Raw genomic sequence first — 26,720 nt, forward strand, 5'->3', positions numbered from 1 at the left:
GGTGACTAATGATGTGAAATGACGAACAAAAGCCACGCAACATCCAGAGTGCTTTAATGGCCGGCCTAAAACGCAGACCAGCTGGTGGCTTTCAAAGCAGCCAATGGGCACTCTGAGAAAAGTGCAATTACTTAAAATTACATAACTAAAGAGTGATGTGGTATGGAGAAAATTTAGAGCCATTATAAAGTTATTTTCCATGCAAATTCTGCTACTCAATCATTCTTATCTTCCACCACACCAGCAGCATTTTCCTCTCACCCTGGCTTCTTAACTGTGACCTTCTCTCTCATTGTTCATCTGTCACCCCCGGTCTTCCCTCTGCTTCCACCCCATCTTCCACTTTCAGGCATTTTCAGCCTACAAACCAATCTGCAGCCCAATTCACATCCGATTCTAATCTCGCCTCTATTGCAATGCTCATTCCCGCAGCCTCTTGCTCGGGTGGACAGATGCGGGGGGGAAAGAAAAGGGTAGAGACAAAGCCAACAAGACACCACTGTGCCGTTAGTCAGCCTTAATCTTTCAAAAGTGCTTTGTCAAGGTGTTCCTGTGCACCCTTGCATACCTTTTAGCTCATTAAAAGTTGCACAAAAGGAGTGGGGGTCTATAGATAGATGGACAAAGAAGGAAGGAAGGATGGGCAAAATATAAAGCAAAACAATACCATTTATTTGAGATGTGCCAAAAATGGAAAAGGGAGAAAATGGAAAAGAGGAGTTCGAGATGAGATCTTGTGTGCCTCGGTCTTTTCCAATAGTCCACAGTATTGATGCTATTCATCACTTGGCAGAAAGACTGTGGCTGTTCTGCGCATGGAAGGGGCTCATACATCAACTTCATCATCCATATAACAAAACAAGCTGGCTGCCACTGTAGGCGGTGAGTTCACTCTTTCTGGCCGTAATAACTGTGTTTCCACCGGGCTCCAAACATTGGGAGCGCCACGCTCGCCAGGCTCGCCGGCCGCCCTGGACTCCGCAGTTCCTTCCCGTCAGCAAGGTTACATAAATTCAATTTGTTTGTTTACAAGAGCTGCGACAGTAGGCCAAACAGCCCGTGGTGTTCACCACAGTGGCACGGCAGTAGACGGCGGATGCATAATATAAGTAGAGTAATTGGGTCAGAGTAGATGACTGCCTTGGGTGTGCAGGGTTTCGCTGCTCTTTCCAGAGATTATCTGGACTTTGACTGCATAAATTCTGCTTTCCTTTTGATTTAAGCAACACACACACACACACACACACACACACACACATGCATTATGATTTACAGACTGCAAGTGTTGTAGGCAGTTACAATGAGGAAGCAGAATGGGTAAGCCACTCAAATAGGGAACACATTTCTTCATCTGCATTGACACAAACATAGACAGAGACTGATAGCATGCACAGCAGGTATACGCCTCGTATCCAATACTGCAGCTATGCCAAAAAGTCTTCAGACGGCACCTGCCAACACTCACTTACGGCACATCTAGGCCTGGATTAAGATGCCTCAGGACCCCCTGCTTTGGGTCTTAGCCAGAGCCTGTAAACCGTAAGATCAGCAGAAATGTGTGTTTATCAATGACGCGTCTCTTCAATTTTGCTCTCTTAAATGTTCCCTTTTCTTAAATACGTTTCCTCTTTCTTTCCAAATCCACTACTTCAAATGTCCTCTTTTTTTAATTGATTCTCTATAAAAAAAACTTTGTCCGACTTTTGTTTTTCTAATTAGAATCAGGGGTTACTTGACTGAGGCCCTGAAATGTTCTTAATTAGCTTCGTACTCTGAGCAATATGTATATACATCATTTTTGGCAAAAGTTAGAAGAGTTCCAGTACAGGTGAGTTTTTGAGTGTTAGACTCTTAAATAGATGATACCCAAGGGTGTTTTTCTTCACAAACATTAACTTTTGAATATTGATATCATGAATATTTAATGTTCTTGAGAAATACTTTAAAACATATTTTGATATGAAAAAGTTTTGGATAAAGCTGGTGATACCATATTACTGCAACCAACAATGTCAGTCAGTCCCACTTCCCCTTCCCGTCTGTGGCTCTCAGCTAAAAGCCATTTACTGAAGACATACATCTTTAAAACAGGTCACACATTTCATGTTTTCTAAAAGGCTCAGTTATTGCCTGAAACACCCGGGATCTGTCATTTTTACGAGACATTTAAACTGGAGTAAATCTTACATTTGTTGGAGACTTTTGAAAGGGCATGTCACCCATGTTCTTAATACTTTTGGACAGCAATGGAGCTCTTTGACACAGAGTAACAGCATTGAGACATATCAGGCTTTGGCTACACAGATACGCGTTAGTAGCATCAACTTTCTGTTGGTTTTAGTCTATTCATTTGCAGATAATAAAAAATATGACCAGCCTTATCTTTTAAGAAAATGGCTGAATAAATACTTTACAAATGAAGAGTAGAAATCCAGTGTGAATAATTCAGAAACATGACACATGATGTGATTGCTTTCTTCTGTTTCAACTTTAAAGCAGTGAGTTTTAGAGGTTAGATAGAAGGTCATGAAATTATAATTCTCAGTACAATTGCAGGATATATTTCTCTAGCGTGATCTTCAAATTGAAAAGAAAGATATTTTATACAGTCCAGGAGAGGTATCGAAGGGTCATTTTGAAATATTTAATGTCTAATTCAAAGTGCTTTTCAAAGCTTTTTTTCCCATTACTTTTCCCAATTCTGTGCTGCTGCATATATTTGAGGGCGCTTAAAGATTGAGGGCTAACTTCAACAGCAAGTCCCCAGCAGAACTACTTACAGTCAGGTAGAATAAGGAAGCTTTTAAAATAACAAGACCGACTGCAGTAGAATTAGAGCTGGAAGCATGTGGAGAACTGAAGGCTGTATCATCCCCTTAAGACGGAAAGTATTCAAAAGACTTGATCCTTGGAGGAAAATCTATGAGTTACTGAGTTTTAAACATTGAGCTCATCACAAACCAAAACTGCACGGGGAGACACTCGGAGGTAAATATTTATCTGTGCAATGAATATGAACCACCTGCAATTATAAAAAACAATCCAGGTTTCTACTATTTCATCACATAAACACTTGTGTTTTAAACAATTTATAATGGTTTGTAAAGTTAGAAGAACTAAATCGATACAACCTGTTTGTAAGTTCAGTTTTCCAAACTTTGTTTCATCAAATGTAAAATAAATCACTGTAATTGATTCATTTTAGAATCTTTTTAGGTTGTTTTTGTCCTCTCTGCTCTTTATGTTCGAATCGATTACTACTTTCAAAAGACCAGCACTCTTGTGATCATTAGTATCAGTCTTTAACAGAACGCATCATCAGAAATATTCATTAGCTGTCATGTTGTTACAAGGGGCTTAAAGGCGTTTTAAAAACTTTCCACTAGATTTACAATATTCCTTTCACAAAGCATGAAACTCAGTCGACAGGCGGACGGCTGCCGACACTGTGGATATAGCGTCACTGTCTGGTTAGAGCTCCTTGTGACGGTGGAGGGACACCACTGATGGAAACATGTACGCTATTTTGGCACGAGCTGATCTTCTCTATTCAGAGGCTGTGGAGCAGACAGCATGGCGGAGCGTTGCAGAATAAAACAGCTTTGTGCAGACTTTGGTGTGGAGCGGTGGTTCTTATCCGTGTGCCATCGAGGCCCGGGAGATTGCAGGGTTTTGTTCCAACCAATCACTTCACCGGCGGATTTCGCTGATTAGATCTTCCACTCTGCCTGAATTCAAATAGTGCCGGGTTTGATTGGAACAAAAGCCTACCAACTGTTAAAACGTCAAAAAATGGTTTGGAGACACTGTTAGAGAGTGAAGTCAGGGGAGTGTGTGGAAGATATCATTTGGTAAAGTATAAAGAACACAGAAAAGAGTACAGAGCAACGATAGCACAGTCTGTAAAATAGAAACAGTAAAAGGTTGAAACGGTGCAATGATGGTAATATGTCTGAACAAGTCATCAGGTTTGAGAACATTATGCCAGCAGGCTGAAATAATCCCAAACATTAGAAATGAGTCTCATTAACTTTACACAAGAAGACAAAAACAATTAAGATTCCTCAAAATAACTTGATTTGTGTTTAAACCTGTGATATAATCTCACCCCATAATAAGAGAGATTTAGTAACTGACTCGTGACCGAGAGGAGATGTTTCACAGTGCAGTACGTTTCAGCCCACTGGAGTCGTCAAGACTTTCTGTTCCTGCTGAGGTGTGTAAAGGTCAGACATTACTTATGGGCCTCTACAGTGAGTCATAAAGCTTTGAGTAAAGAAAAACAGACGAAGGAGTAAAGTAAAGAGTAGATACTGGAGTCATGAGTAGGTTGTGAAGCAGTACTGTCCTAACTCCTCGAATGAAGCTCATTACCTCACAAGTGTACACTCTGTATATCCTGTTACCTTGTGTACACAACTGGCTGTGCTGGAGGGTAGATGAACCTGAATGTTAGTTTTATTGTCCATAAAAACATGCTTAGTAAGAAGGTGTTTATTGGAGATAAAGTAAACTGGTGTAATGAAATATTTCAGTCATAATTATTTACCTATCCGCCAGCTGCTTCTTAGAAAGTTGAATTATTTTTGTCTCCCAGCTTTTGTTACCACTTTTTATATGTATGTATCTAATAATAAACTTAATTTACAAAGTTACATTAACCTTAGCTTGACAGTCAACTGTTAGCCCATTATAATGTTTCAGCATCTAAATGTAATGTGGTCATTAATTAACAATATTAGCACCGAAAACTTCCCCGAATCTCATTAAAAATCTTAATTATTTGCACGAGTTCTGGGGTAATTGTTAGAGCGCAGATAGAATGCTGGTGCTGCTGCCATGTTGTTTCCTCTACGCCAATTATTTTCTTAATGAGAACCAATCAAGGAGGAAATGGCCACACAGTGAGATTTTAATCTTAGGCAACATACAAACTACTCATAACTGCTCAGCGCATAACATACATAATACGAAATACAATAAATGCATACTGAGATAAGTCCTGCACAAAACACAATAAGAGGGAAATTACAAATAGAAGAGTGGCACTAAAAAGGATGATACACTGCTCTGACCTCCTCCGCAAAATAACCGCAAGAATAATTCTATAATAATTATTTCTTCATTTGGCACAGAAGGGCACTTCAGCTACACTACACAGTACTCTGAACGTCCCTCGTACGAGGCATGAAGTGCAGCAGAATGTGCAGAGACATGAATTGGGGGGAGGCTGAAGCAACAAACGCTCGTTGTGAGCCCCGCGGATCCTCTGACGCTGCAGAAATAATTGGCACATTGTGAAGGGCAGATATTTATGCCAGTTTAGCGGCGGGCTGTCAGAGATGGATGGCGCTCTGCCTGCTGGTGACAGACTGTGTTAAAGAGATCTCAGAGTGGTGACTGACTGCTCAGGTTTTTTCCCAAACAACGAAGTGCTTGGGTACATTTGAGAGAAAAACAATTCACTTTAGCGCTGCGCCTGTGAAGAGAAGGTTTTAACCTTCGAGTTCCTCGGTGGCGAATTCATCTAAAAAAGATCATTCATGCCTCGCTCATCAGATCGTGTTTTTCAGTTCATCTCCTGCTTAATACCTTATTCAGCCCTTTGACAACTGGCTTAGTTAGTTATTCGGCTCTGTCTCTCATTCAGCCGCCTGAATGAGGAGCCCGGGGCGGGTCATAAACACAATGATTTCACAGAATGAGATCATTACTTTCCACAAAGTCAGAATTGGAACACATTACCAAGTATAATCGCAATGTGTTATTTGAATCTGCGTCTGTTTCATATCAGTGGTATTAGATTCGGGGTAGGCTGGCGCCACAACATGCCCAGCAGCATCTCTACGTCTGTGGGATCAGAGAAGGAACTCTTGGTAGAAAGCTTCCTGAACTTAAAGACACATGCCACCCATTTGAAGACAATTAAAGTCAAGTACTTGTGAACATGGAATACTTATTGCAAAAACTTGTGGGATAATGATTACACACCGATAGTAAAAATCCCCAGGTTTGAGGTGAAAGACTTTCTAGTGAACCTGCAAGATTTCATCTGACTCTGCACAGCATCTGATGACAAGCATTTAGTAGAAAGAAACAGCCAGTCCTCTCTCTGATTGTCTCATTTATTTATGTAGGTCACATAGAGTCATTCAACTGAGACAGTTAATGCAGACTGATACACAGTTAAAAGTCCCTCACAGTAACTTTTTAAATGATTAGGTTGTAAAAGTTATAAAATGCACTAAAAGCCGGATCTGTCCTCTGTTTCATGTGAATGAGCCGGAGAACGAGGCTGGACGGAGGACTTGGGAGCTGGGGTTAAAAGAAACGCTAGTGCGCTTGTTATTTGTGGCGATGCAGAAGATCACCGGAAGATTTCATCTGAATTCTATACCTGGAAGTCCTACTCTTTTCTTTTTTTTTTTTTGCTTCATGCGCAACTGAGCCTCCAGCGCTGTATTCAATTCTCTTTAAACATCAATGGTGCACCTTCTGGGTACCCAGAAACATACATGCTGAGATAGCAACCTTCCTCCTTGCATTCAATTATGTCACTGTCGCGTCAAATTAAGCCGCTGGATTCAGAAAGAACAACGGGTTTTTGCAGCATGAGCACTTATAAATATAGCACGAATAATTACATAAACGCTGGTGAATTTCCCCTTTAAGCCCATAAGGAAACGCACCAAGTGAAACACTGTTTGGAACTGAGACAGAAGGATGATATCCAGAACAGGTGAAGTCTGACCAGCTAATGTTGGCTCTGTCATTAAAAGGCAAAACTTACACACAAGTGCATTCTAATGTGAAGTGCATCGGCATCTGCTTCTTCACTGATGTTTTACAAATGCAGGTTAACTAACTCTGCCCCATCATGGCTAGACACCGTTTCCAGGAAGGTATATAGACGGGAAACTGACCAAGTGAAGATGGGAATAGCAACAGACTCAGTAGCTCTCGATGGAAAGCTCCGTGCTTACTTGACTCCACCTGAAAGCATACATAAAGATTTTCCAACAGCTGTTGTTACTGGAAAACCTGAGTGCTGATGGAGACGGTGCTTTGCAGCAAACAGACAGAGATTAATGAAACGGCGACCTACAGCTGAATCAATCAATCCTCCTCATCCTGTTTTTAAGGTCAGCTTACCTCGACAAAGAACAACATATATAAAAACAAATAATAATAAAATTCTATGCTATCAAACAAATATGTCATCATTTTCTGTCTTGTTTTTATTATTGTTTTATCTTTTTTTTCATATTATTTGTATTGTATGTATTGTATTATAATTATTTGTAACGGTGAGCTTGAACATCTCTCTTTATCCGGCTGAATTGAGCTTAGTAACATGTTTCTTATTATGTTAGTGAATCTGTTGCATGTAAGTACAATGACCTTGAAAAGTGTTTGTGTGAAAGATTTTAAACTTGTGAATCTTCACCTTTTTAAATATGTGGAATAAATTAGCATTAATCATTGGAATAATTCTCTCTTTTTTATAACGGAATGCAAATGTCTGAATCTGTGAAAAGAACATAATTACACTGTGTCTGGAGCAATCTGCAGACATGATTTAAGAGTGAGATTCAGAGAATATGTGAAGCGGTTGCCACCAGTGAGTGTGAGAGCATGAAGCAGCAGGGTGTCTGTGTAAATTGCTGACAGAGAATGTGCTGTTAAAGTAACACATCTAACAACTCCAGCTACTGTAAAGAGCCGTGTGCTCTCAACATTCACTGCACGCTCATCTGTTTGCACTCACTAACAAGCTGTCAATCCGCTGGTGTTTTCTGTTATTAATATGTGTGTAATGCCAGCTGTTTGTTGAACATATTATTAAGCATTAACAGGAAAAAGGAAACAGCTGCATGGCTTAAAGTCACTTTTTGTGCCGAATAAAGTTTATTTTGTTAACACTGAACTTCACAAAACAAAGTCTGAGCAGCTCAGACTCTCCTCGTAGCTCCGTTCTGGCCTTAAACACTGAAGTGTTGAGAGGCGGCTGGCAGCTTTCCTAGAAAATATCACCCGGTCGCCCCTTTATTGGAGAACCTAATAAAAATATCTGTCCATCTCCAGCGGCTAATCAAAAGCCAAGACAATGCAAATGACAAGAGGGGGTCAAACATCAAAGCTGCAGCCCTCTCACAGATTTAATATGTTTTGTGTTTGTTTGTTTCACCTTCTTATATGAGAAGTTGCTCAGTTAGATACAAGACTGCACTCAAATATCATTCTCTCTTTACCACTCGGGTTCATATGATCTTTTATTTTTTTTTTTACACCTTCATACATCTGAAGTTCATTTGATCGAGTTTTTCAAAAAAGCTGTTTCACATGTTGAAAAAGACAAGTATGAGCAGTTCTTTAGAAGCTTAAAACTTTTTAAACAATTTATATTTATATAAATGAATTAACAAATTGTCTTGTTTTTTGTTTTATTTGTTCTGCTTCATAAATAAACTGGCCTTTAGACTCTGAATGGACAGAATGAATTAAATAGTTTACAACTACTTTCGTTTTTCACACCTCTCTCTGTTCCCCCACACACACAGTTGTTGGCTGTTACTTTGGAAACTTCTTGAGTGGACCTGTTGTTACTAATAAGATAATTACTCTTGTAAAGCTGAACAATCCTCTTTCTATCTCTCTTTTATCCCAGACTTCTTGTGATCTCCATACGAAGAAGAGCTGGTGGAGCGGAGTGAATAACTGAAACACGTCTGGTTTTGTTTCTTCTGAGAAACAAAGGAAACATAAACTACACAAAGACAAACTGTCGTGACAAAGAGAAACAACGGATATCAAGCTCGAATTAAGTAACAGGGACACGATGGGCCAATACTGTGCATAAGGGGTTAAAAAAAAGGTAATTAAAGAGCCATCTTAACGGCGATCTTTTAAAAAGTTATTTACGTTATTTTAACTATGCAATAAAGTCCAATATTTCTTGTGTTTGCATTTCTGTTTCAATCACCTTTAAAAGGATAAGGCCCTTTATACTTCTTCTTACTGTCTACAAATCCCATGAAAAGATCAAAAGCAATGAGGAACTGACCTTAATTACTACAAGCACTGTTCATTAATGGCAAAGCCTCATGTAGCCTATTCCTCTCTCACATCAGTGAGTCCCACTGTTGTACTGGGTATTATGTAGTAACATGGGCACTGTAGTTATTAATAAACTTTATTTATTCAGGTCATCCTGATGAGCTTTAGACCTGAGAACAAGAGACATTCATAATCAGACATTCATCAAGCAGAAGTGTCACAAATGTCTGGTTCCGTAGAGTAACGATTAGCTGCGTTCGCTTCTTCTATAACTTTGTAAATTGTCAGAATAATAAATTAAAGAAAAGTTGTTTTTGGTCCTTTCATGCTATTTGTTGTTGATGTCAATAACACCATATTTATTCTTGAGGATTTGTTGTGTACATAGTGAAAATATTGTCAAGATAATGTAGGATAATTAAAAAATGCTGTACTGTCAAGCTAAACATTTTTAACACTACAAAAAAGACATTTCAAGACTCCCTTTTGAACTAAAAGACTCGTGAGGCAGTATTTTGCAGGAGCAGAGGTAATGGTTTCAGAGGTTTCAGAGGTTTCAGAGGTTGAGGGCTGCAGGCGGTGTGAGCTGACACCTCGCATCAGCCTCAGGCTCACGGAGACAGACGATCCAGGGAAGATAGAAAGTCGCCTTCCATTAGCTCACTTATACTTTCTGAATAAAGGTGGCATTCTCGCAGGAAAACTACAGTGGCTCATGTATGCAGTCAGTCAGATTCTCATGCCAGACTACGACGGTGTAGTAAAAAAATGTTTCGCTCTACCTTTCGTAATGTAAAAGTGCAGCCACGTCTGTCTGTCTGCTGACATCCCTTTGAACTCTTATCCTCTGGGGTTGCTCACACCAAAAAGGGTCTGCAGTAGCCATCTCCCAGCACCATTTTGGCCGGGGGTACAGCTTCAAAAAGCTTCAAAGCACACGAGTGACTTCCGACCTCGGCGAGCGCAGATCCTCTGATGCGCGATGGACTGGGTGGGAGGAAGTGCCGTACCGCAGAGATTACATCTAAGCGCGTTGGGTGTAGTAGAGGTGCGGGCAATGTACACTTGAAATGTGTGACTTGACTGCAAAGTTGATACGTGTGCTGTTTGGGATCCCTAATTACCCGAAGGAAAGAACGACACACTAACAACTGGTCTTGAACCCCAAAGACAGATTCTGACATTTCAGAGAAGGTCAACGTTAATTACCGTGCGAGACTCTATTCATGGGGGCAGGATACAAGGGGAGATTGTTTGTGTCGAAAAAGAAATGCCTCCAAATTTGAATAAGAAGGTTACTCGTGTCACAACCCTAATGTTACACGGTTACATATTGACAATGCCAAATACCACCGTAATCAATTGACGCTGCATGCGTGACAGAAATCACTGATGTAGAGTGACAGAGAGGAAACTGTGGAGATGCTAATGTTGAGCAATTAGTTCTTCAGTCGGTTTACATCAACTGACAGAAGAACATCTGACAATATTTTTTAGAATAAAACTTGTAAATTATTAAGCAAGAATGTGCCAAACATTCACTGGTTTCATCTGTCACTTTTTCTGTGCTTTGCATAATTCTATACATCATTTTTGGGGGATTTGTACTGTTTTTTTAAGACAAAATAAGCATTCTGAAGATTCCCTCAGACTTTTGATGGGTATTTTCACTGCTTTACATTTTATAGACTAAAAAATTATTTAACTGAACATTAAGTTAAGGCTGCAGCTAATGATTCTTTTCATCATTGATTAATCTGAAGATTACTTTTAGGATTAATCGCCTAATTGTTCAGGGATGAAATACCCATCATAATTTGCCATGGTGATGTTTTCAAATGCCGTTTTTGTCTGAGTAACAGGCCAAAGCAAGAAGGTACACAAGGATATAAAAAAGAAAAATAAGCTGCAAATCTTCACATTTGAGAGATCAGAAACAGTGAATTTTAAAGTCGGCCCTTATTAATTAATCAACATCATGTCAGCACTAATAACAAATAGTGGCAGCACTACTGTACACCAGCATTGAGGGGATGAAATGTGAGAGACCAAAATGTGTTCCTGAGTGGATCGAGGGTTGCGTGAACAATTGTTCCTGCTTCCAAACCAGGACATGAGGAAAGTATAGATAGTATCACCATTATTTCGCTCGCAGAGGCTCTATCACTGCATCGCAGGATATAAACTATTAAGAACCGACGGGATAAATAATTAAGAGCTCCATTTGCATGACTCCATTATCCCTTGGAAAAAAAAACAGACGAACATCATGACTTATACATACAAGTTTTGCGCGCGGAGTCCTCCACAAATAGCGAAGAGATGTCCTCGTCTACGCCGGCATCATTTTTGGCGATGCAAGTGTAGGCGCCGGTGTCTTCAAAGTGCACGTTACTGATGTGCACCTCGCTTCCATTAGCTTTGAGCAGCAACAGAGAGAGAGAACAGACAGAAAAAGAAAAAGATAAAAGGAGACTTCCACGCTGCCATCCTCTGCTACCGTTCCTCTGTTACACAACAGATCTCTAATGTGTTAGGAAGGAAGGTGAGAGGTTTGTTTTGGGGAGAATTCAAAAAGGCAGGAGTTCAAAGTCAGAATGTGGCGCATGTCTGCCACTTGCTGTGTTTCTGTGAACACTGGGGTATGTTAAAAGCTTTTGTGTGCAACCTCCAAGGAAAAGCATTTGGCTTTGCTGTTAATTGAAAGAACGATAAGGCAACGATAAGGCAAAAGAAAAGTATTAAGCTATCGGCATTATGAATTTCTTGATGACCTGACTTTAACATCTTTAAACTGAAAATGGACAGAATAACCAAAGACATCTAACAGGAAGTTCAACCGGCAAATCAGCGAACATGCATCATTCACCGCTCATAAAGCACACGAGTCAACATGAAGTTAGAAATACATGAACCGACAAATGTTTATTTTTGTTAAATATACCGGATATTTTTTTAAAACATACCTTTCAGATTGAACTGCCCTATTTCATCACAATAAAGTTAAATATGATTAGCAGTAAGGATAGCAATAGTCATGTTACCTTACATTTTATGGTGCTAGTAGCATTCACCAGCAGTAGTGGGAATAAAAAAAAAAATCAACAAGTGTAAATGCAGTGAGCAGTAAACTCTTGACTCGTTACCTTGCAGGGTGAGCTGTTTGGACAGCTTGGTTGTGATGTCCATGCCGTTCTTCAGCCAGGCCAGCTGGGGGCTGGGGACGCCCTCAGCATGGCAGCGCAGGCTGGCAGTGACGCCCGGCTCCCTGGCTTGGCTCTCTGGGTAAACTCGGATGACGGGAGGAACTGGAATATGGAGGAAAAGAGGAGAGGGAGACGCGAGATCAATAAATGCAGCGCATCCCACAATGTTGTTTGCTTAAGTACCACTTGAGGAGTGAGGCGACCTTATTGAACGAGAAGTTTTAGAGAAGATGCCAAGTCCTGAACTTGTGGTTTTGGCATTAGCATTGCAGAATGCCTTTAGATAAGCTTACCGCGCTCTGCGAAGCCAAAGAAATCTGATAGATAAATAAGGGAGAGACGTTCGGACGTTATGGATTTTGCTTGGAAGCCATTGATTTTACGTTACCTTTTGTCAGGAAAGGGAATGACGGGATGGATGCAAAGAAAACGAAACGTGTGAAGGAAGAAAAGTCTCAAACTGAATGTCGCCGTCTACTGCAAACTCTTCCAAAAGCTGACTTTACACATTTCTGCACATTGTGGCACCGTCATGCCGGAGTTTCACTTCCTTACCCTTCTTTACCTTCTTACCCTGCAGCAAAAAACAAACAAAACTAAAAAACTAACTATCCTACATACTGTACTTCCAAGAGGCATAAATCAACACGAATCAATAAAACACACAAATACATTAACAATATGAATTTATGCAGTGGCTGAGAATAATATGCCACAAGTTTTGCTCTACACCCGCTGGCTAAATTGTTAAGAGTCTTGCTCCACAAAACATGGAAAAATATCAAAAGAATGAATTTGAATAATCCTTTAAAGAACGACGCCTTCTCCGAGTACCATAACAATGATAAAACCTTTCAAGAAGGATCGTAGTATCTCCGAGGAGAAATTCTGACTGAAACTTGGACTGTGACAATGAACTGTTTACAGAGCGACCGCGAAAAGGCAGCGTGAGTCATTCCACCACAGCCTGTCACATATAAGACGACAACCTGGCAGCGTTTTTAAGTAGGGACATCACTTTTTTCCTTCTATCTTGCCATCTTGTTCTGAGCAATCCCCTCGTTGCCTCTGTGGCCCAAATCAGTGTCCTCTTTTTTTTCTTCCTTCTTCTTTCTGAAACAGACTTCAGAGACACGAGCGGAGGCTGGAAGTGAGCGTCTTGGCAGAAGCAGAAGAGGCAGACGTGGCTGTAGAGACTATTTCCTGCGGGCGCTGGGTTAGAGGGAGTCTTTACTCAGCCAGGTGAGCGAAATGACTGAAGATTGTTGCCACGGCCATCTGGTAACCACGGCACTCCCGAGGCTTTGCGGCTCCCGTCGAACTCGCTGCCAGCACGCCATCCAGAGAGCGCCACCGAGGGGCTCCTACGACACTCGGGTTACTTTACCAATCACAGTCACAGTTACTGCGACGGCCCTCAGCGGTAACAAGGTTGACTGGATGGAGCCCACGGAGACAATTATTTTGTACGATCTTTTGAGTGAAGATTATTACTCACACTTAATATCCTCACAGATTCCTATACAAGCTTACAAACACTCTCTTTCATGTGTGTGTGCTGCTCCTGTGCTCTATCTGCTTTAACTATCCTTCTTTTTATCCCTTTATGTGTCGAGTGTTCACTGTAAATCACCTTGTGACAGCCGCGGGTGTTGAAATTGCTTTGTGTGTGAGGATTGCTTGAATGTAAAGCTGCACCTTTACACCCGTCTTCCTGAATGCTCATACAATAAAGAGCAGCAATCTCCAAAAGGGTATATATACTAGAAAAGCATTATATAAATTCTGTGATTTGATTTAGCATTTTCACCTGCAAGGATTAGATCCTGCCGTCTATGCAGCATGTGTCCTTTTTGCTGAGTGTGCATGCTAGTAATACATCAGGTTTTGGGGAAATAATGGTAACTTTGCAAGTTAAGTGGTAGTGGGTGAGTAAAACAAAAACTAAAAAATCTGATGATGAATTCTGAGAATATCATCAACACAACTGCTGGTAATACAGAAGATTAGAGCTGAAACAATTAGTCAAGTTGATTAGTCGATCCCTAGAAAATAAACTGTTTTGATAATTGATTAATATGATTAATCATTTGAGTTTTCCAAACCAAGCTTCTAAAACATGAGATATGCTGCTCTCCTTTGTATTAAATGACAGTTAAGTTAATACTTTTAACTTTTGTTAAAAGGAAGAATAAATCTTCTTTTTAAATTATTTTCTACTACACTCTGTGTCAACTTAAATATCCCAAATGTGATCATTACTAGGAGACTAGATTGTATGTAAATGTGCTCATTATGAAGGCCGTGCAATGGTCAACACTTCCTTTTTCTCAGGCTGAAATTGTAACAAGTAAATTATGCTCAGTTTTTAATAAATTTAGTTAATCATAGTATTGTAAATGTATGGCTAATATAGAGGTATTAGCAGCATTTAAGATGATCTAATATCAAGATTAGTTTCAGATAAGAGATCGTAAGAAACGTCTTATTGAACAAGCAGAATGAGGTCAGAATCAATTCAAATCATCGTGTGTTTGTGTGTTTCAGGGGTTGGTTGTAGATGTTGGCACACATAGCATGAACCTATGTTGCTGGCCCACATCCACAACAACCTACTAATCAACAGTCGTAAGGTGCGAGCGTGGATCGACCGGCCTCCTTTCAGCACCTCGTTAATAAAACCTCTAAGGCAATCTCACAAAGCTGCATTAATTGGCTGTTGGAATTAAAGCAAAATAGATCCACGGGACTTTTAGTTCACGAAAAAACTGTATTGCTGCCACAGTGGTTACAGTAATGAAGACACTTCACTTTGAGCAAGAGCTTCAGCACTCACGCACAGTAAAAGCAGTGCAGATTCAAATGCATTATTTCTGCTGAACGCTTGGTGATTCGAGCACAATCGATCTGAATTGAACATAATATTTGTCCAAGAAAACTGCTTTTTAATAAAAAAATAGGGCCATGTTACATTTGAGAACTTTACATGCGTAGACGTCGTTACCGTTTTTCTCCGTAGAAGAGGAAGGTGGTGAATAGTGTGAAGGAAAAACAGAAAAATGATCCGAATGTAACTCTGCTTCCTAGTCTAGAGGCTCTTCAATGGTTTAACACACTAATCCTCATCCTCTGTAAGATGGTAACAATGTAATTAGAAATACCTGCAGGATACAGGTTGTCATGTTTAAGAACTACATTTAAATGTTATAGTTTATATATATATATATATATATATATATATATATATATATATATATAGTGTGTGATTCTGAGTTTTTTTAACCTTCAGAATCAATCTAGAAACAGGTGCTGAAAAGGGGAGACAGGGCAGTGATCTTATCATCGGGATGGTCTTTTGTTCGAGCCAATACAGCAAATAGAAATATCTTCTGATGCCATTGAGACTGATAGAAAATAGATAGCATGGCACTGAGCTCACATCTCATCTCACACACCTTTTTGGTTGTAAATTGCTGGCGAGCTTTGGAGAAGATGGAACTGGTTGGTGCTTTGCGCTGAAGACGTCATCTCATCGCTGCCGACACCACTGCAGGGAGTCAGATGGGTCGCAGCAAAAGAGCAGGTGCAGTGTGTGGAGGGTCGTAATTACAGGGTATGTAAGCGCAGGTGTAATCGGCGCTGTGGTATTGGTACACAAGAGGTTGGCTGAGGCACAGCAGAAGTTGCAACTGGGTCCTCTGTAGGATTTTCATGGACCTAATTCAACAAAACATCTGTGGTGGGAGAGGCACACAGCCTGCCAAAACTTCAGTAACCCAGCCTAGTTTCCTCAGACATCCAAGTGAGGTTTCTACGCAGTTCAGCACGGCATAATTACATTGGTAAACATTGAAACATTGTTTAAATATTTGTATGAAAAGTGAGCATATGGGGTCAGCAGACAGGTGTCCAAATGAGTTTATTCAAAAGTGTCAAATACATGATAGGAATATGGACTAAATTAATATGAAGGGAACAAATATACATTTGGTTTGGATTTTGGGAATGCAGGCACAGAAGGTGCAGTATGTGGACTAAAGCCAGCATGGTTTCAGACCATTTCTCAGGGTTGTTCAGCGATTCAAATATACGCGTGTTGCTGTGTCTATTGGTGGTTGTTTCCCATTGTTAGAGGAACAACTGACCAATCAGAGTTAAACTAAGCTAGATTGATAAAAAAAGAAGTGACAAAAACTGAGATGTACACACCTGTAAAAGGACTTACAGAGATAACAACTCTTACATCAGAAAATGTTTAGATTGTTGTGAAAACTGCTCCAGCTTTCCTGTCAACTTATAATGAGTCTGTCAGGATGCAGACGTCTGATCATCAGGCCAAGGGAACTGTAAATCATCGCACTTTTTGCAACATTAAAGTGCTTCTCGTCCAAGTTGGAAACATTGACCTTGTGGTGATTGTCGTTTCTGAAAGGGTTTAAACGTATTGAGTAAATAGAGTGGTGTTTGAAATTGAGTTAGAAAAGATTGAGTTAGTAAAGGTATAATACGTGACCTGAGCACACGGTGTGAGAGCACTAATAGAGAAGTATTTTTTTGCGGGAGGAGAATATCACTTTTGATAAACATCAATGAATAAATGTTATCTCCACTAAGTGCTGCATTTCTGCCTTTGATGAGTACTGTTCAACAATGGAGCTCATCACTTCTCACTTCATTCTTAAGCCCTGAAGCTCTAAAAAGGGACCACCGTTTGCATTGTGTTAGCTTCTTATCTTAGCATATCTACTACCTTACCCATCTCTATGGGGGGGGGGTTCTTTCCCACTGGCTGCCCATAGAGCTCAATAATGGTGACTCCTTAGTTAATTAAAGGCCTAAGAACAACCTCGTGCCAGTGAATCCCCCCATGTGACTGTGAATATGGGAGACAAAGCACCTCCTGCTTTGCTGTGGACATTTATTTATGGTATTGAAGTTTGAACCAATAGTCCGTAATAGAGGTCAGTAAAGGCTTGTAAATGATTAAATTCCCCCTGAAGGGAGAATGAAAGACTGACAATAAGCTTTAATTAATAATTTAATTACAAAGCTGTTTGAAAAAAGGAAAACATTTAGAATTCTTTGGATGAGTGCAGATTATAAATCAAAAATAATAAAAAATTATACCTCATGTATATAATTAAGTTCATAACAAATGTGGCTGATGTCAGGGGGATTGGGATAGATGTTGTTAGTTTAGAATAAGTTTCCTGCTCACAGCAATCACCTAACTTCTTGAACTACAAACTGAATAAAAGTTAAATGAAAAATATATAAAAATATATATATATAAAGAGTATGCAGGTGCCATTGATACTGAAACTTTAAAGGCAGGAGATCCGCTGATAGTTTATATATAAATGTATGTATATACACAGAAATTAGTCATTAAGCAATATTCTATAGGAAGTGAAAAAGAGGAATTTTAAAATAAAAAAAGGTAAAAGTGAACAACTGACACAAAGACATAGGATGACAACTTTGAAAATGTCTCACTGTGTCCTTTAAGCTTTCAAGAAACAGTGTGTAGGCTTAAGATGGCTTTATTGGCGGAAATGGAATTTAATATTCACAACTATGTTTTCGTTAGTGTGTATTCCCCAGAAACTAAGGATTGTTGTGTTTTGGTTGGCTTTGTTTTCAGCGTGGATTGGTTCTAGTGTTCATCATTACAGTTCAGGCCTTGTGACGTCATCAAACCCGCTGTAGCGACTGAGCGATCGGCAGGCCAATCCGGCGTCTGTTAGCTCGACACCTCTACCATGCTGCCAATGATGAAACCACAAATATGCTTCTGGCTTTCTTTAAATTCAGTTCAATTTCACTTACACAGTGCAGCCCAATACCACGAATCACAAATCAGCCTTAGGAGGCTTTACAATCTGTACACCATACATCATCCTCTGTCCTTAGACCTTTGCATCGCATTGGAAAAACTCCCCCGAGAAAAAACCCCTAAAACAGGAAAAAAAGATGAAACATCACAGGGAGAGATCCCTCCCTCTTTGAAGTGACTCTGCTTTTATGCATTGATATTCAATGGAATTACACGATAAAATGAAAGCATTGATTAAATTATTGAAAGCGATGAAAAAAGCTTCGGTAGCATCCAGTATTCTGCTTGTAGACATAAATAAATGTTTCTGCTTCTCTCACAGTAAATCTCCCACCAGCTCCCTAACAGCCTTATTAGCTACACAGAACACATGACACTCTGCCTTTTTGAAAATACGTCACTTACACACTCCACCGGTGTGCATATGCAAACTCAATTCCCGCGTGCAAATCACCATTTCCTTTCCCCCCGGACGGTCGAGAAAAGGAAAGGAGCGAGTCAAAACTCAGGTTCAGACAAAGATGCGAGAGAAGTTACATTCTGATGTGTTCCTGAGAGTCAGGAGAGCCACTGCCAGGAGAATGCGACACAGCAGGGCTGACAGCTCCATCATAAAGCTCCCCAGCCAGTCGTCAATCACTCAGCCAGGCTCCCATCGGCCATGGCGCTCAGGAAGATGAGCAGGCGTGCAGACTCACACACACAAACACCGTGGCAGGAGACTATTTCAACATCACAGTACTGGGAGATTTCCAACTAGCTGTTCCGACTCTTTAATCAAATTCAACACGCGGCTGTTGCCGACAAACGTGGCGGTCAAAACCATTGGATTGCGAGAAACCGACCAGGTAACCGTGACCAACACGCACCTGAAATAACACACGTGATCCCATCCCCTCGCCATCACATACATACAAACACTCACCATGACGTACTGTACACACACACACACACACCATGACTAATGTGCTCACGCCATGATGAAAGCATCCTCTCCCAGTTGTGATTACTGTCCCACCTGAGCTTCATGCCTCTTAGAGACACGTGGGAGTAATCAAACATACATCACGTAGCCGGTGAAAAAGTACTTTTCAAGGGTAAAACTATAAAGCAGAAACTGCTGGTGCTGTTCTAAAAAAAGATCCGGGGCGAAAATTAAGAGGCATAATGGATCTCCAAGGAGTACCACTATGTGTTTTCATGCTTTTTATTACTACCACGAAGGAGGTGTCAGCTTCAGAGTGCACTCATTTTCTTCTTTTTGATTTATTTTATTTCTTATTCAGGGAACATGTTTCTTAAAAGAATGATGAGCAATAGATTACATATACATATATACTATATATATATATATCAGTGGGGGCTGGTGGAACATGTTCTAGGTAGGGCCATCCAATCAACACTTTGATAAACACGTCAGGACATCTTATTTTAGTCACCATCACAGGGAATTCAGTATAACATATATATACAGTATAATATATATATCATATAATAATATTCAGTATAATATAAAACACATACATATAGAGATATAAGCTATGATGAGTTTTCACTGTTGATGCCTCCATGACCAAGTTGTCATGAAACTATGTAGAAGAACAGATGTTCACTTTGCCTAACATGTAGCTTGACAGAGTTCTCATGTTTCCTTACCTCCTCAACCCTCACTCCCTACCCTGGTGTTCTCATGTTTCCTTACCTCCTCATCCCTCAATCCCTAACTGTCCGTGCTGGATCCGTTCCCGTTGTTTTAAAAAGCTAAATAAGTTATTAGCATGACTGCATCCAGCTAGCCAAACATGTCTGGTGTACAGCTAGTAGAGAAGCTTCGCGTGTACCGCTTTCCTTTCCCGCTAGTCTGCTGTCTGATTGTGAGGTCAGGCTGATCTGGGATCAACTCTTTGGCCTGAAGTTTCTCCTCAAGCTTCTCCTCTCATACGGGTCTTGGAGGAGTAGTGCTCGCGCTGGCGCCGGCGCTCGCGCTCACCTGTAGAGACTTCTCCTGACGAGAACGCGCAGCTGAATCTATTTGAGGACGCTGATTGGCTAAATTGTATGTCACTCATTTATATCTTTAACCAGCAATTGGCTAAACTGCTTCATAGACCCGCCTCTTTTGGGCCAAATTCGTTTGGCCCACTAAACTGCGCGTTCTGAGACGTGTCGTGCACACAGACGGAGAGGACGAGCAGGAAAAGCATATATTTTGCTCAGATATCATATTTTACACATATTGCTGGGTACATTCCACACCAGAAACACAAATATTGACAATTTGTATAATTTATTATAATTTATGATATATATATATATATTTTGTGTGGCTAAAGGTGGGGAGAGGCCCCATGGCCCTCTATTGGCCAGCTGCCACTGATATAGATATAGATATATATATCTATATATCTATATGGTCTTTTTCTTTAAAGAAGCGATGCGCAATCATCAACAAGAATTCTCTGAAAATCAAGAGTCAATTGGCATGTCGAAACATTTTTGCTACATAAAAATGATTTATTTCGGAATGGATATAAAACGTATGTATGTTTTTAGATCAAGAACAGCTTTAGTTCATCATTCCAAGTGGTGCGCACTTGGAAGCTCCACTTGAAAGCTCCACTTGAAAGCTCCATGTCCAACGTAATATGTCTGCGGCTCAGATTATAAGCACAAAGTCTTTCACTGAACATTATGAGTCACATTTGAGAAGTTGCAACCACAAAATATTTGGCAATTTTGCATGAAAATTACTGAAAAGATGAGTCCGTTTTAGAGTTTCTCTATCCGTTACTTTGTTGTTTCCCAACCTTCCATAACAAAACCATGAAGGTTCCAGGATGCCGCCAACATGCAAGTATTCCTGCAACAGCTCAGCAACTCTGGGAAACGAGACAGTCCAGCCACGATCAAGGATTCTGGTTCTCTGCTGTGCGTCAAGGTGAGCTCAATAACTGTAGATCTACTTGGTACGGCTCCACCTCTGGCTTCGGCCTCTTCCCACTAGAAATATGACATCTCAGGTCCTGAGGGACAGTTTCATAGCGAGGGATCAGCACATCACATCCTGCCACATATAGCTAACTTTACTGGCTTACATGCTGGGCATTCTCACATTACCTCCCAGCAAGGCCCCATGGGTAAAGGCACGGGCGCCGGGCGCATCAGGTCTTAATGTTAACCCCAACGACATTACTGCCAGGGTTACAGAGGCACACAACCCCCCCACCAGGATAAGGTGGTAATTCTCAGGAGGGTATTGCTAGATCATTCTCAAAAACAGTGAGAGGGCAATAATGAATGACAATGACAAATAACTGCACATGTATACCGCATCAGTAATGTCTGTGTTATGCATTATTAATGTCTGCAAACAGCTAGAGCTACCTCTTGAAAGATGATGCTGCCAGGCAGAAGCAAACATTCGGACCAATATTCTTGCATTTCACCCATCAGAAATACTTAAATTTCAAATTATGTTTTCAAAATGAATGCAGCTTCCTTAGAAAAATAAATGTACTGTTCCAGCAGCAGAAGTGGTTGGTGTATTTGACGATTCAACCACGACTTTCATTAATTTACCCCCCAAAAAAACAATTTGTTTTCTGCTAAAGTGGTTGGGAGAGTGGACAAACTTTGCAGCCACACTGCAAATTAGATGCAACTATATTGATTCCTGTGGGTAAAGTGGGGTCACTGCAACAAAGAAAGGGCTATAGATCAAACAAACAAAACAAGAGCAGACATAGCATACTGCAGATAATGAATAATCAGAACAAAATGTACATCTCAAAGATAATAGTGCCAAACGTAGAAAGCATTGCAGTGTCTCCATCAACAATACAAGGAGGCTGACTGACAATAAAAGCACGCAGACAATGTACAAAGTGCATGTGTGGAATCCATGAGGGACATTTCGATGAGTCAGTGTGTGTGTGTGTGTGTGTGTTTGTGAGTGTGTGTGTGTAAGAAAGAAAGCCCAAAACTGCTGAATGATCCTCCATTCACTGTACAAGCTTACAGTAGAGAAATCTCTGAGGGAAATGAAAAGTTTGCCTAAAAGAATCTCCAGTCTAAATTCCATCTACTCTTCTGAATAAAACTCTGAATATTCTATCTCTTGTCATTCTCATGTGGCCTCCCAGTGATGGACAGCACTCCGAATCCAGTTTCCCAGAATGACTCTTTCAGCTGCTTCTTAATTGAGTTTTAGAAATTGTCAGTAGTCATGGCGGGGTGATATGCTGGTCCATGGAGACTTCACCCAGACTATGAATTTGAAATTCATAGTCTGCAGTAGAAAAGGTCGTCTGGAAGTTTCGTTATCAATTACGACCAAAAGTCACAGGTCTCATGAGATTCGCCCTGTTTCTGTAAACACAATACTTGGTTTAATAAGACCTGTAGATCATTGCTATTAACCTCGGGGTAATCTTTTGGAAGAATGATAATGAACTGTAATGAAGATGGGGAGCTATCGACATCGACACAATGTGGTTTATTCACATTCAACTCATTAGGACCAGAAAACAGGCTCATCCGCACAAACTCAATCCTCAATACACCTTTGCCCTCTCCACACAGGTTCACCACACTGACGACTATCTCAAATGAATTAGCAGGAAGTGGAAAACAAAACTTTTCTCAGGTAACAGGTATCAAGACTAACTTAAAGTACAGGCCTTCAGTGAAACAGATGAGATGTTATGGGTCCAATGCGGGTGACAAATAAATATTGAGCAGAGCGACTACACTTTACGCAATGTGTGAGAAAAGCGCTGCAGTTTTTAGTCTGCTGGAGTAATCTTGTTGGAAATAAGGCAGTGGTACAGAGCCAGTATAACGACTTCTCTGTTTCCAAAAACAAGTTGCATCAAGATAACACTGTTGCTATTGGTGGACTGAGTAATTCACAGGTCAACAATGGTTGATCTTTTTTTATATTCAACAGTCTTTTGGGCTAAAATGAAAGCGAATGAGACGGAATAAATATTGACAGACACGGCTGCCGGTATCACTGTCAAGAGATTGCTATGTGTTATTTCTGATTGGTTGTCAGTCCTACCATGGCAGGTCTTACGTAATATGAGCCCGCCAGAGGTTAGACGCCAAGTGAAGAGTGAGTGAGAGCAGAGGAGAGTGGCGTGCTGCTGCAAACACAACTGTTTTCTTTTAGAAACAGTGACGGACAACGACTGATAACCCTCACTGGGAAGTATTCTGCGAGCTGGCAGTCACACAGTCGGGTGTGAGGCACGGCCGGGAAGGAGTGGAACGATGGCAGAAAGCTAGCCAAACTCACCTGGATCTCAGGTTAAGTTATTGTCTGTTGGAAGCTGGTACAGCCAGAAGGGTCGGTGGTAATTAAATCCCCCTAGACCCAACAACTAATTATTCTAGCAGCATTACCTGTGCCAGGACACTGGAGTGCCCGTACCTTCACAATACTTCACTAGCCTGAAAAGCAGGTACGCATGCAGTAGGATGTAACAATAATTGAGTTCCTGACAAACAACTTGTCATATAATCATGCGTTTGATTTTATAGTAGTAATATTGTTTTGTGGGATATTATGCTTTTCTAGAAGTGGCTTAAAATACACCAAACCAGCTCATGGCAAGACTGCTCCCTGTGCATCCTTGTGTCTTCATTAATAAGGAGTGCCATCCACAGCTATTCACAGAGACACTCAGCTTTGAAGTACTGCTGGGGAGGGACCCTTTAGGAAAAGACCTTTGTGTCCAAGGAATAATAACGCAATCTCTTTTTTCTCTAATTTGCTGCATCCGTAGCGCCAGGAGATGCTTCCTATTTTAAACATGTATGAATGTACAGGTGGTGATATGTTTAAAATGACAAGAATCACCAACAATGATTCATTTGGAAGCAGAATCAAAGCAGAGCTGTGTTCAAAGCTTGAGCCATCAGACAAAGAAAAGAGTGCAAGCCACACTTAATTAACAGAAAAGTAAAAAGATGCCACATTGAGGCAAATTCTGTTTGACTTCAAGATTTCTCTCAAAGATAAGCGCTGTTTGAACAAATCCCTTTGACCAAGGACAAGCGACTATGATGCCGCCATACCGTACCACTTTGCCAGCACAACAAAAGCTAAACTAACCGTCTTTAAGCTGAGCAAGAATCTAAATCTCCCATCTGCGAGCCATGTAGTGGCTGATGGTCTGTAGGGAAATCTCTGAAATGCTCTTTTTTTCGGCTGAAGGGTCTTGTCTGGGTTTTGTTTGGGTAACAGCAGAGCTGGTAGTCAGCGTGTAACACCGTAGGGAATGAGAGACATGTTGTGTTCCTGTTTGTAAATCAGATAAGACAGAGACTTTAGCAGGGAAGCTAATATGGTTGTTCAAAGTTCAAAGTGTTTTGTAGCAGGCTGCTGTCTGTCTCAGTGTAACTGTCTGCTCTGCCAATGATAGAACACTGACGTTTCTGCTTCATGCAAGATTGGATTGGCTGTATCTAAATATGGTCTCCATCTACAGAGACGGATAGCAGAGCGGTATTACATCAAACTAATGCAAAGCAAGGGGATAAAACCAAAAAGTATATTTGTGGTTTCTGATTTTTTTCCCCCTTAAACAAAGGCCAAGTGATTTACCGAGCACACATGTTGTAGTAGACAAAAAAAATGCAAACATTTCAGTTGATCTTTAAAAGTGGAAAGAGTTGATCGTTAGGAACATACTGCAGTGGTTTGCACTGAACAGCAAATGATGAATTCATGAACCAAAAAGTGCATTCAAGTCTCTTACCATTCACTTGAAGAGTGTGGGTCTGAAAAAGTTTCTCGTAGCCGTCAGCATGACAGGTGTAGTTGCCCATGTGGGTCGTGGTCACCTTGGTGATGTACAGCGAGCCGTCATCTCCAAAGTCCTACCAGCGAGAGAAAGAGGAGGAAAAAAAGGGTCTTCATGACTCACAGAAAGAACTGTCGGTCTCTTTGCAACAGTGCAACAGTGATGTTAGAAGGCATTTGAAGCTGGAAATGAACGGCTTCAATATGAATGCAACAAGCCTGCAGTGTGCAGATGACAAGATAAACACGTTCCATATCACAGGCAATGAACATTTTTACAATCGTTCAGAAGGACACATTGTAGAGCGATGTCCATCAATCTAAGTCAGAAGTTAAAGCCATTTTGGTGCCACAGAAAAACGAATGAGGAAAAAGTCAAAGTCACAGTGAAGAAAAATTGTTTTCTGGTACGTGTCATTTTTCCAATCAGAGGAAAGTGATCTGATGAAAAAGGACTGAGGCTATAATTGATTAGCATATAAATTACACAGCGTTAGCTGCTTTCAAAACAAAAACAGGGCAATACAGCGCCGCAGACACACAGTCAATCAGAATAACTTCTATTACTCATGTAAAATGTCATTGTCCCTGAAAAGGACAACATGCATGTCCTACAAATACACAAAACGTGTTGCACTTCAGTTATTATTTGTGAACTAATGAAGATCAAACTAAAACATGATTTGTTCATGCTGTGTTGTGATTATTAACCCTTGTGCCTCACATTGAAGAAGTTGCTCTTATGTCCTTAGAGGACAAAACTGTTTGTGTCAAAAAACTGCAATACAAGTATTATTTTTCACTTTCTTACCTACTTCATACCAGATCATAACCTTTTTGTTTTGTATATTTACATAACTGTTTTATGAGGAAAAAAACACCAAAATGTTGTTATTTTTTGTTAATGCTGGAAGGGATTTTTTTCACAGGATCCATTTCAATGATTAGCAATAATAGCAAGTGTCAAATTTAAAAAAAAGAAACTCAAATGTCCTCTTTCTAACTATAACTCATAACTTCAGACTCAAATTATATTGAGGCTTAAAGTTAGGCATAATTGAGGGTGAAATATTTGCAGCCATTATTTTGCATTTTTGTCTTTTTCTTTCAGTCTGAAAATATACAATAATAATACAGAATGTGTAAATGACTAGCAACATTGATTTTGATAGATTTCATCAAATACAATAGATAATGGGCACTCTACATTGAAAGCCTGATATAATTGGATGCATCATTTGGGATCAAACATTGTGGTTTTAATGGGTTTGATTTGAGTGTCCATATTTTGGCTGCACAGTTTATTATGGACTTGTTAAATGAGCTGAGGTTGAATTTCCCTTCACAGCTTTACCAAAATGTATGCCATAGGCAGTAACACCGCCAAAATTATCAAAAATATGAAAATAAAAAGCCCAAAATTGTCCCTATTGAGGCACAAGGATCAAGCAACTGAACACAAAGAAAATGGTGCTGGACAAGAAAAGAGAGCAAACTGAAGAATTAATGATTCAGCTGTAGCACAGACAGAAGCCCCCAAAGCTAATGAGCCCATTGACGGTGCGCCAGTGTGATGAATTCGTTTGGCAAAGTGTAAATATGTGCCACAGTTTTAAGATCACACTGCAGTAAAAAGCCATCTTGGCAATGGAAAGTCATCATAATTAGTTTTTGGATTATATGTAGAGTGTTACTGTGGTACTAACATGAATAAACTGCATGAAAAGAGAGGGTGATGATTGTTTCCTATAAAAAGTCTACCTTTCCTGTTCTGTTAAAAGGAAACATTTATATATTTTATTCCTACTCACAC

General features: G+C 40.2%; 1 protein-coding gene across 1 annotated transcript in view; it reads right to left on the reverse strand.

Annotated features, from left to right (window-relative positions):
• fstl5 (follistatin-like 5) overlaps positions 1-26,720 on the reverse strand; it is a gene marked incomplete at both ends in the record, with an annotated part of 150,312 nt that overhangs the window by 18,836 nt on the left and 104,756 nt on the right. Inside the window, 3 exons of the mRNA XM_079167557.1 lie at positions 11,342-11,476; positions 12,204-12,365; positions 24,864-24,984. Coding sequence (XP_079023683.1) covers positions 11,342-11,476; positions 12,204-12,365; positions 24,864-24,984 — 418 coding nt within the window. The remainder of the gene's footprint in view (positions 1-11,341; positions 11,477-12,203; positions 12,366-24,863; positions 24,985-26,720) is intronic.

Source organism: Pholis gunnellus (assembly GCF_910591455.1).
Source record: "Pholis gunnellus genome assembly, chromosome: 10".
NCBI lineage: Eukaryota > Metazoa > Chordata > Actinopteri > Perciformes > Pholidae > Pholis > Pholis gunnellus.